We start from the raw sequence: 12621 nt of genomic DNA, 5'->3' as shown, positions 1-12621 counted from the left end.
ATGTGATCATTCACAAAGGAAAGGCCAGCACACAACAAATTACATTTCCTCTCTCAGCTCTTTATGTTCATGTGACCTTTGTAAAAGTTCGTTCCCGATTTTGGCGCATGCGGAGTGTGCAATTACGAACTCGCTTATTGATAAAAGAACATCATAATCAGATTATCCGACCCCGGAAACCCCATGAATTCATCAACTTTTATCATACTGGTCCTTTTCCTTTTGAAACTTCGCTTGACCTTTAACTCGGATGGCGGCCATTTTTTATTTGGCCAATATGACCAGCATGACAGCCCCAAGGAGACCTCAAATCGATACAAGCACATCATAATCAGATTCTCTGACCCCGAAAACCCCCTTAATATATAAACTGTATGATAATCATACTAGCCCATTTCCTTTCGAAACTACACATGACCTGTAACTATCAGATGGCGGCTATTTTGGATTTGACCAATATGACCAGTATGGCAGCCCCAAGGAGACCTCAAATCAATGAAAGAACATCATAATCAGATTCTCTGACCCAGAAAACCCAGAAATATATAAACTTTTATCATACTAGCCCATTTCTTGTCATAACTACACTTGACCTGTAACTCAGATGGCGGCCATTTTGGATTTGACCAATATGACCAGTAAGGCAGCCCCAAAGAGACCTTAAATTAATGAAAGAACATCATAATCAGATTCTGTGACCCCCAAAACCCTATAAATATATAAACTATTATCATACAAGCGCTTTTCCTTTTGGAACTACGCTTGACCTGTAACTTAGATGGCGGCCATTTTGGATTTGACCAATATGACCAGTAAGGCAGCCCCAAAGAGACCTTAAATTAATGAAAGAACATCATAATCAGATTCTGTGACCCCCAAAACCCTATAAATATATAAACTATTATCATACAAGCGCTTTTCCTTTTGGAACTACGCTTGACCTGTAACTCAGATGGCGGCCATTTTGGATTTGACCAATATGACCAGTAAGGCAGCCCCAAAGAGACCTAAAATCTATGAAAGAACATCATAATCAGATTCTGTGACCCCCAAAACCCTATAAATATATAACTATTATCATACAAGCGCTTTTCCTTTTGGAACTATGCTTGATGGCGGCCATTTTGGATTTGCCCAATATGGCAGTCCCAGAGAGCGCCCTTCTTGGCGTCCGGCAGAAAGAGGACATTTTTGTTTTATAATTAAAAAACACACAAAAAACATTAAAAACAAACATACAAGGGGGGGGGGGGTTGCTCCAAAATACACACATAAAAAAGAAGGGGGTTTAACCCCCAACCCCCCCCCCCCCCTGCGTTCTTTAAAGTTCTTTCTTTAAAGAAAAAAAGAGAATTACATTTCAAATTTGATCTGTTTTATATATAGTACATGTAGTGTTTTCAAAAAGTACACAATGTACAATGAAAAGCTGACTTAACCAAAAACTTTAGACAGCCGGCTTCCCGACCAGCTTTCAATTTGGAGTCGGGATTTCAAAAAAATACCCCTAAACGCGTACAGTAGGATTTTTAATAAGGTACCCTTTTTTCTTGAAAATTGACGTTTTTTAAGCCCTTAACGCGGCACCGTGCAGACCGCGCCCAATCTATACATTAAAAAAAAATATATAATACGCTTTCATGGTCATGCATGCTTACAGTATAAATACAAATAGTAGATAGCTTAGACAGATACCGAGATGTGATTGGTCCAGAGCTCGTCACGTGATATCAATTGCGAGGATCCAAATTGTTATATTTTCCTGGCCGGTCACTTTTCAGTGTTATATTATACCGGCTGGTAAAAGGAATATATTTTTAATCCATGCATGTCGCCCTCTTGAGGACTGTATGTCACCAACTACATACATTACACCAGGCCTTCTCAACTGGCGGCGCGCGCGCCACTCGTGGCGCTTGCGGTCAGTCAGAGTGGCGCGCGGCTGTTCCAAAAAAATAATAAAAAAATAAATAAAAATTTAAAAACAAAATTTAAGAAAGAAAAAAAAAATCAAAAAATTATATTTTAAAATAAAAAAACTCAGCAAAATCAAAAAGTCGCAGTCGAAGTTGAGCCCAAAATGTAAGCAAGCCATTTTGTTTGTTTGATTTTCACTTCATTTTGACATTTTCCGTGTTTATTGAACCAAAATAACTACATGTAAATTAACTTCCAGTGTAAATTTTAGCCAGGAATTGTACTAATTATTTCACATCAATATGAAATTATGATTGATGTTTTATGGAACAAAAAGGTGTTAAAATGCCACATCTGGGCCTTAAAAAAGCCCTAAAATCCACTAGCTTCCGGGGGCTTCGCCCCCTGGACCCCACCCGGTATCGGCTCGGTCGCTACGCTCCCTCGCAACACAGTCACCAAACATACAGGTTGGCACTTCAACCTCAATAAATTTTTATTTTGGCGCTTCTAATAAACTAGTTGAGAAGGCCTGCATTACACCATTATCGAGGGCCATTTTATTTTTTAATATTTTTTTTTCATGAATTTTTTTTTCCCTAGAAATTTTTTTTTCCACATTTTTTTTTTCCCCAAAAAATGCTTTTTTGGGTAAATTTGTTTTTTAATAATTTTTTTTGTTTCCCGAAAAATGCTTTTTTGGGTAAGAATTTTTTTTTTTTTTTTTTACCCCAAAATTTTTTTAAATTTTTTTTTTTTTTTTTTAAGGTAATCTCGACAAATTATTTTTCCGTAATTTTGATTGTCCCCGAAAAAAAAAAAAAAAAATTTCGGGCTAAAAAAAATATGGACCCCCCCCCCCCCCCCCCACACAAAAAAAAACCAAGGCTATCTAATATAACAGTTATTGACTGGCAGGGGGTTTATAACATTCTTTGGACCTGAAGGGAGTTATATTTTCCCTCGTGACCATATTTTCCCTCAGCGCTGCGCGCTTCGGGAAAATATAACCACTTGGGAAATATAACTCCCTTCAGCGGTCCAAATAATGTTATATTACACCCCCTGCCAGTCAATAACTGTATATTATATACCTCACTTAAGAAATCCAGCCATCTGATTGGTCGAAATTGCATTCATAAACTTTAACTATTCCTGTAAAATTCCCGGTAAAATTCCAAACCCATGTAATAGTTCTAAAAAATAGTTCTAAAATCCCAGTAACCATGGTTACCGGGAAAATAGTTCAGTCTTGGTGAAATACCCATAGGATGACATGTTAAAAAATGGTCTGAGCGATCGAGGATACCGTACGTGTGCGATGAATTGGTCGGTAATTTCAATACAATAGGCCAGTTTCGTAATGTATTCAGAGACCTTTAAATCGCATGACGTAATCGAAGGGTCGGACAAACAATTACTCGCGATGCGTAGCAGCCTACACTTTGCGTGCATACAATACATGACCGCATGTGTTCGCTTGGTGCGATTGTATCGTTTGTTTTCGCTATTTTGAGAGAGAGAGAAGAAAAAGGAGGCAGTTTCAAACTTGAATAATTCATATATTTGAGATGTGATTTTGTTCTTCATACATTTGATCTTTAAAATCGCTGAGTCTTAGGCAGGAATAATAGGAAAGCATTAATTGCTGTTACAGAACTAGCGATTCACATCTTGCAGCCAAACCTGTTCGGCCAAGTCCCCGGTACAGGCAGCGCACGATACTCCCTCAAAAAGAAGAAAAAACGAGGTCTATGATACATGCGACATTGGCTTGAAAGCCAGTGATGAAACAGAAAGCGAAGCACCAAAATATCAGTTAGCTAGCCGATATCGGTAATTTCCATTCAATTTTGCATTTACCTTAGCTTGAAACTGAGTACAAATTTGGACGTAGAAGTAAAAGAAGTGGTGAACTATTTTCCACTCGTTCGCACACACAGTCACTTATACTTGCATAAGAACATGCGTGCGCGCGTACCACGTGTTCGTGTTCGTGTAGGCGCGATTCACATTTTCATAATGAAAACAAATTTACAGATTAAAAAATGTTTGTGAACGCCTCGATCGATACGAACTATTTCAAGGCGGACGAGAAACGGCTAACCAGAGGCAAGCACAATGACCGCAGAATCAATATTATTAACAAAAGTAACGAGAAATAATAAGAAAATGATAATAAAGGTAATAATGATTACACTATAAGGTCTTTGTATTAATAAAATAATATTTATAAAATTATGTCGTCCGATGGCAGAGAGCTAGAATAAAAATGTTGAATAATGATAAACAGATAATGTTGAACGGAAAAACTGAAGAAAAACACTGAACAAGGAAAAAGAATGTGTGAACTTTGTGAAGCAAAGATTGATAAATAATAATAGAGCAATGGAAAAAAAAAGTAATAATAAGAACACACTTATGATGGCAAGGAGGAAGAATCGGGATGAAAAAGAATTTGATTGTTTAACATATGATTAGGAAAGTTTGATTATCATAAAATAAGAGTTAATAGTATTATAATTATGCCGGACCTTCGTTATTCAAGAAGCAATTATTATTATTAAAAAAAACATTTAAAAATAAATTTGTTATTACATTTTCGATTAGACTTCTACTTTTTGTTTGTTTAATATTTATATATTTTTTCTTTTTGTTCAAGTTGGTATGTTCTGTCTTTTTGCGTTGGTTTGACCTGAAGTCTAAAAAAACACGAGTCAATCGCTATCATGAGCTGCTGAGAGCTAGCTAGAGGAAATGTTGTACTCGAGCTTCTCCACATGCATGATATGGCCATCGGAAAATATTAATCAGAGTCTTCAAAACTCTTAAAAGCCTTCAGTTTTTGACGATCATAAATGCATGGTCTGCCATATGACATTTTCTACTAGATAATTGAATAGGTCCCAAATCAGGAATATCGTCAAACTTAAGGGAGGTATGTAACTAGTTCACTTAACGAAAATGCTGCCTGTTGTAATTTCCCCACACGCAGTCACGTCTACCGAGTGACACGGACCCCGTAGGTCACGGGCTACGGGCAGGCTAGTCCGCTACTGCGGACGCTAATTTAACGAGTCTTTTCTCGGGTGTATACCGTGGTCGAAACTCCTCTTTTTCTAGGAAATTATTGCAGCTGCCTGAAACTCAACTTGATGAATGGCAAGTTGGAAGACATTTCCAGCCAAAACAGAAATTCACATATATAAACGCAGTTTTGATAGAAAGATATGAATCCAATTTAACGGCAAGAACCGACATTCTAATACACAACGCACATATTCAAAATGGCGGTTTGACAAAGCTTGCCGGGCTTGGTTACAGTAACCGCGCATTACGTAACCGCCGAAACTGGCCTATTGAATCTCGATCGATCTTACCGACAATTTTATCTTGCATTGTTGACATGAAGACGAAAATAAACTTCCAAAAACAACATCTGCCGATAGATCTTGATCTAAGTTCGTGCCAATGCATTGCAAAAGTAAAAGAAGGGCCCGTTTAATGGAGCTGCCGCAAAGCATCCAGCACGCGAAGCCATTTTCAATCCATTTTAATGTATACATCAAAGAAAACTACTAGGTATGGTATCATGGCCGAGCGGTCTAAGGCGGTGATTTTAGTCACATCATCGTTGGTGCGCAAGAGATCGACTCCCATCTTCGACAAAACTTTTTTTATTTTTTATTTTTTAGTCTGCTCTCAAAGATACACTCATAAAAAACAACCGTGCAGATAAACAAGATAAAGGCTAAGGTGGTGTTATAAGTTGACTCTTTTTTTTTGGCATATAAAAGTATTAATGACTGCTTTAATATTCGAGAAAAAGTTGTTTTTATACGCTCTCGGGAAGGTTACAATTGGGCTATTGCCCTCGGCACGCCTCGGGCAATAGCACAATTGTAACCTTCCCTTGAGCGTATAAAAACAACTATTTCTCTCAAAGCAGTCATTAATACTATACTACTACTCAGTACTGCAAGTCGCGTGCGATATATGGCGGGGATGGCCTTCCATATACAAACTTGTATTTGAAGTCTACGTACCGTACGTCAATACAGGTAAAAAGTTACAGGCTACAACAATGAACGTGAGGAAGAAGGTTGTCTACAGAACCTTATTCTATCTTTGCACTGCATACCTAATCTGCAGAATAATCGCATCATACTTAATTTGGGGACGTTATGGCAGTGATTTCCTTTCACAAATTGTGATTTTCTCGCAGGACCCTAACTCGTCTAAGGACAGACAGATCTTACTCGGCAACCAAGCAGATGTAAGTATACTAGATACACATCGCTTACACACATAGGTGCATTACTATCCTGGCTGTGTATTAAAAGCTGTGCTATTAATTCTCAACATTTCAAACACCACTGTGCAAGACTCAACTAATTTCACTAAAAATCGGTACTTTTGTGACAATTGATGACACCTAAATAGCAGTAAAATACAATCATTTCAACTTTCCGATGTTAGAAAGAATAATTTAAAAATTCGAATCGTGAGTCTACTGTCAAACTTGCCGATCAGCCGCATCGGCATAATTTGGTGCATTTATGTGTTGTGAGTGTATTGACTATTCATGTATTTAAATGCTGCCTATTAACACGTAGTGCGGTGCTAAAGGTCAATGTACGCATTATCATTGACTCTCTATGCTTTGCAGGAGTGACCGCTTACGAGAATGTTTAACTTTAAGCCTAACGTTAGTATTAGTAAGGGCCAGGGCTAGGGGCATATTAAGGCTAAGGTTAAGGGATTTATCTACTTGAAAGAGAAGAAAAAAACATGAAATTGATGAATATGTGATCATGACGGTAACCTACTACTTTTAGTTCATGAAGGGGGGGGGGGGATGTAAAAAAATAAAGACATCGCTTTTGCCTTGGTATTTACAGAAACGCCAAGTTCAATTTCAAAGATGACTTGGCGTGCGCGTTCAAGGGTAAATAGCGTAGATATAGCGTAATAGCGTATAGCATAGTAGCATACGTTTCAAAATCGTGCGCGCGCATCATGCGCGAGAGCGTTTTCAGACCCTCGAAAGCGTGAGCTCACCCATAATGTTTGACACTTGGAAGCTCTGTATTTAATTTATTAATTTAATGGAAAGTAGACTCTGCATGTATGTATCAAATAGCACTAGACCTCTAGATCTAATAGGCCTACCAATATTAAAGGGAAAGTCCACCCCAAAAATAATTTTGTTTCGATAGAGGCAGAATAATAAGAAAATCAGGTGAGTGAAAGTTTGAGCAAATTCTGAATGAAAATAAGAAAGTTATGAATTATTGAAGTTGTGATCAATCAAATACAAATTGGCAACTCTGTGACTTATTATACGAGCTCTCCTTCATTTGCTTTGTGCATAATATTCCATAAAATCATGTTTTCTTCGTTATCAGTGAAAAAAATACACGGGGGCTCGGGGCGAATTAGCCCCCGAAAATCAGAAAAGAGCCCCAGTAAATTTGCATAGAGTTCAATGCAAAACAAATTTTAGAATGTTATTTTCATGCAGGCAAGGTTGAAAAGTAGCCCCCGAAAAATAAATATTAATTTTTTCCCTGATATGACGGAATATATATTTGTTCCTTGCAGGGGGAGTATAGAAACATATTTGCCATTATTATATTTAGGGTGCATGTATGGTTGAAATTTTTCTTGAGGGAAAATGAAAATTTTAGATTTTTTTAGTACTGAGCAAATGGAAGTTGAGCTCGCATGATACGTCATAGAGTTGCCAATTTGTGTTTGATTGATCACAACTTCAAAAATCCTAACTTCCTTATTTTTAATCGGAATTTGCTCAAACTTTCACTGACTTGTTTCTCTCATTTTTCTACTCCTATTAAAACTAACTTAATTTCAGGGTGGACTTTCCCTTTAAGGATATATTGACTGCTATGACCCCAAGGCGCTTGCGCCGCGGGGTCATAGCAGGTTGTGAGTTTCATGAGACCCTATAGAAACAACTATGCCTCGAATATTAAAAGCAGTCAATATATATTTTATATACCGAAAAAAAGGAAAATGTTGACTCACCCATTTAGGTTTCCATCTCTTTGAAGTCATGAATATTAACACCAACAATAACTTGTGTACAGTATGAAATCCAACAAGCTGTGCTCCAGTAGAACAGGGAATACCAAACACGTTTACACGAACAGTAACTTTTGTACAGGATGATATCACCAACAAGCTGTGCTCCAGTAGAACAGTAGAACATGAACAGTAACTTTATAAATTCACAAATTCGCAACATATTTACATTTTTGAAGGATCTTGTCCAGGTCTGCATTCGGAAGTCTGTTTACATCTCCGAGGTCCGTGTTGACATTTCGCAAGAACTCTTCAAATATTTTAATGCCGTATTTTACTGCATACTTCGTATTTTTGCTATCAGCAGAATCGATTAAGTCTTGCAGCTGAATTTCATCCATAAGTTGAAATCTTGGCATAGCTGTGTCCTCCATTTTGCCTCTTTATTGACAAAAAATTGGAAACAAAAAACCCCAGTATTTTGCGATCGAGACTAGTACACAAAATGGCGATCGGTCGTCTGCGCTGCGTGGATTGGTAGATTCGTCGCCTGAATGCAGCGACCAAAATCGAATTGCACTCAAACACCGTTAACGGTATTGCGCATCGGTCATCGCACAAAAGAAATTTATACGGTAACACGTAAACCAAAATGGGGATCGCAGCAAAATGACGTCACGTTTCACAGCCATGGAAAAAGTGCTATGAAAAATGGATATAAACCGGTAGAGCCGGGAAAAATGACTATGAATTTCAATTAGCGGGCATGGTTAAGAACATGACTGCATTTTCAACCAATCAGAAGACAGGATTAGTAAAGAATCTTAAAATGAGGTATATAAAATAATATATATACTTGCAGATGCAGGGTTTAAACTTTAATATATAATATTGTGGCTCTGCCGGGGTAGCGTTCTGCCTTGCAGTCTCTCAAAACCCGGTCCACAATCTCGACAATCATTCATCAACTATATCTCTCAGTGGGCTCTCACAAAAGTATATCGTGTAAGAATAACGTGGACTAGCTCTCATTCACTTACTCCCGCAATCACTGAATGTCTGACAGGACTAAAGAAACAACACTTGCACAGTATCTGCAGTTCAAGTAACTTTACTCTTTCCTGGTAACGGACCTGTCGCAACGACAGGTCAACGCTGACTGACTGACATCTCACGATGTACATGTATATATTTCACAATTAACTATAACGCCCTCTAAGTCTTACTAAATTACTGGGCTAGTTATGCTACAATATAAATGCAGTGTAATTTTATCTCTTTACCTCCTGCTCTCCTTTAAAAAAATTATTATTATTGTTTAATATCACCGGTAATGCATTGATGCAGAACCAGCAGCTTCCTTCAGCAATACCAGCCTCTCCACAAGCAATCAGTTTGAGTCATTAAAGCATCAGTGACACTACCAATGATGTTCAATATCATTGCTAGACGTCAACACCAACTTCAGCTACCTCTGGTCATGCATCGAGGCTACCGCCATCATGACCATGCCCTCACTTCTCACCATCTAAAAACTGCAGGAACATTCTGAAGGGCATCATTCATTATCATTTGCAATTGTCCTAAAAGTTCTGCAAAGTACTCCCAATTCTGAGCAAAGATTAGTCACCACAAGCCAGACATGATCCTTGGTTGCGAATCAGAACTTGACGAAACTACACAGTAATTACACAGTATTCCGCAAAGGTGGAAATGACTGTGGGGTGGTGTCTTTGTAGCAATACATGAGTCTCTCATCTTAACCAACTGTCCGGAGTTCAACTCGAATAGTGAAATCATCCGGTGAAACTTGCAATTCACAAACACAAAACCATTATTTATAGCAAGCTTTTAACATCCCCCCACATAAATCTCATGTAAGCCTTTTGCACATGGATAAAAAGGGCACCTCATTTGCGGGAATTTCCATTATGAATGATAATGGTAATGGTTATAAAAGCAGGAAATAATGCAACCTAGCAGAGTAGCAGGTGACGTTTAATAAATAATTGTAGCTTGCATTTCTATAGCTACTAAACCCATGTTTCAGTTTTGTTTCCTTTCCAGTTTCAACATTTGTGTTTTCATGTTTTTCTTTCTCTATTCAGATCAGCCAGTCATCGCCAGCCATCAATCCTCATCCATACAAGTTCTTAATCAACGAACCTAACAAGTGTCAGAATGAAGACGGAAGTAGTAAGTTGGTGTTCTTGCTCGTGCTCGTCGCGACTATTCACAAAAACGTCGGGCACCGGAAAACAATTCGTGAGACATGGGGGAGTCCGGGGGAGATTAACGGGAACAACATCATCACGCTGTTCCTTCTTGCCAAACCTTCCAAAGGCAATACAGAATACCAGCGCATCGTGGAAGAGGAAAGTGCTTCATACCATGACATCATCATGAGTGGCTTTCAAGACTCCTACAAGAATCTTACTTTGAAGACCATTATGGGTATGAAGTGGGTCAGTCAATTCTGCCCACACGCAAATTATGTAATGAAAACAGATGATGATATGATCGTCATTTATGAAAATCTCTTCAGATATCTGTCATCCACTTCTATCCCACGCAACAACTTTGTAAGCTGTATTGTGATACGGGCCAAACCTAACCGAATTGTGGGACACAGGTGGCATGTTCCCAAAAGTATTTATCCAGGAGAGTGGTATCCGCCATTTTGTTCGGGGGCAGGTTACGTTATGTCTGGCGATGTTGCGAGGAACATGTACACAATATCTCTGCACACGCCGTTCCTTTATCTAGAAGACGTATACATGGGACTGTGTTTATTCCAACTGGGGGTGTATCCATCCGCTCATAGACAGTTTCATAACTACCGCGTGGAATACTCTACGTGTGGATACAAGAAACTTTTCACAACCCACTACTCTATAGCTAAAAACTCTGTCAGATACAATGTATGGAGCCAAATGGAGAGAGACAAACAAATTCACTGTTACTTTAATTTTTGGTAGTTTTTGATGCCAAGACCAAATATTTGGCTCTTTATTTGGAAATTCAGAGAACATGATAAAATATATAGATCAACCAGTGCAGAATGGTGTGTGATAACTATCCCCTCCCATTTGTCCTTCAGTCCTTAACAAATCTGGTTTCTGTGCGATAACTTTAGTGATGTTTGCTGATTTTAATGAAATTTGATATGAAGGTACATGGTATGAAAATACACCCTAAGTTCAATTTCGAAGTAAGTAGGTCAAAGGTCATAGCTCATTAAATATGTGCAAATATCTAATTATACATATACCGTATGTGAAAAAGTGGTTTTCATTCAATAATGTAAGTAATGTTGAGTGTGTACGTCAAAGGTCACAGCTCATTAAATATGCACAAATTGCTAATTATGTACATGAGAAATAGCTACAGTAATTATGTACACTGTACACGCAAAAATGTGGTTTTTCTTAAACCAATTACAATAAAGGTTATTTTCAGATCTTCTCATGGGTCATTCCATAAAGTAGAAAACTTTCTGTACATCCAATCCCCAGGTATTAGTAGCTTCCTTGCCTAGTAATGATATAATAAAGTATAATGGAGGTAACTTGTTCTGACGTACATGTACATGTACATGTATATATAGGGCATTTGTACTCGGCGAGGGGATGCTACAGTGTATGCTTTGCTTTGACTTGTTAACTCTTATCCTGCCACAGGGCTAATCCCCCCAGTGCCAGATTTATAACGAGATAATCGGATTAACGCGATGGTACTCACAATAGAGCGTGCAAAGCACTAGGCACAGTCCAATAGGCATGAACAATAACTGCTATTACGAATGTTTGCTAGCATGCAAGAAGCAGCGTAACAATAGCGTGCAAGCAGCCTCATGGCAGGCTATGAGTTAATTAATGTCTCGGAAATTTTCAAAAGACCCGATTAAAAACAAGATGTTAATTATATTCATTAATTGATTGTCAAAATTGTATTTGTACCTGTAAATGTGGCATCCATTAATGATCTTTGATAACACTCATTATGGAAATGTTTTTAATACATACTATTAAAAAAAAGAAGCATCAAAACAATTCTAAAGAGGACTAATACAGTGATAGAACATGGGGTGAATCAGGGCATCATCGAACGCAAATCTCAAGAAAAAAATGGAAGAGGGTTCAACATTTTTGTTTGTTTGTGTTTTTGTTTTTGTTAGTCCTGAAATACAAAAATGTACCAACAGTAATTGTGAATTTTGAATTTGAAGGAGATGTCTTATGTTGAGTTGAAGTAGACTTCATTGATCATGGTCCTATCTTTAAAAACATGAGGATTGGTCCTGAGCGTCCATGCCTACTTGACCATTGTATATTTGCCCATGTATGATGATGATGATGATGATGATGATGATGATGATGATGATGACAATGATAATGGTTTACAGAATTGGTGCCATGGTGCCATATTTCCAATAAAAAAATGAATTGATTAAAAATTAAAATGAAAACAAATCTTTATTCATTTACCAAGATTAAGATGCAGTACAGTATGCATAATGAATCAGGGCTTTCATGTTTTGTGAACAAATAAAATCAAGTTAAGTTTTTAAATTTATTTTGTGATAGGAGTTTCCTTTCAACTGGTTTTATGATGTGGTAGATAACATTGTATGATGTCTCTTGATTCTGTTTTCTGTAT

At 37.7% G+C, this 12621-nt stretch overlaps 1 protein-coding gene across 1 annotated transcript; it reads left to right on the top strand.

Annotated features, from left to right (window-relative positions):
• The first annotated feature begins 5927 nt into the window (after positions 1 to 5927).
• LOC752621 (beta-1,3-galactosyltransferase 1) lies at positions 5928 to 11619 on the top strand. The gene is made up of 2 exons (XM_001179708.4): positions 5928 to 6193; positions 10071 to 11619. The coding sequence occupies exons 1-2, from the start codon at positions 6002 to 6004 to the stop codon at positions 10938 to 10940; spliced, it is 1062 nt and encodes a 353-aa protein (XP_001179708.3). The 5' UTR covers positions 5928 to 6001; the 3' UTR covers positions 10941 to 11619.
• Positions 11620 to 12621: the final 1002 nt, after the last annotated feature.

Source organism: Strongylocentrotus purpuratus, unplaced genomic scaffold (genome assembly GCF_000002235.5).
Source record: "Strongylocentrotus purpuratus isolate Spur 01 unplaced genomic scaffold, Spur_5.0 spur5_contig_870, whole genome shotgun sequence".
NCBI lineage: Eukaryota > Metazoa > Echinodermata > Echinoidea > Camarodonta > Strongylocentrotidae > Strongylocentrotus > Strongylocentrotus purpuratus.
Note: the sequence above shows the minus strand (reverse complement) of the source record. Positions and strands in the feature narration are given on the sequence as shown.

Excerpts from the sequence above, each read along its gene's own strand:
- LOC752621 (XM_001179708.4), top strand. The coding sequence starts at position 6,002 with ATGAACGTGAGGAAGAAGGTTGTCTACAGAACCTTATTCTATCTTTGC. Across the intron at positions 6,194-10,070 it reads TACTCGGCAACCAAGCAGAT|ATCAGCCAGTCATCGCCAGC; the intron begins GTAAGTATACTA and ends TTCTCTATTCAG.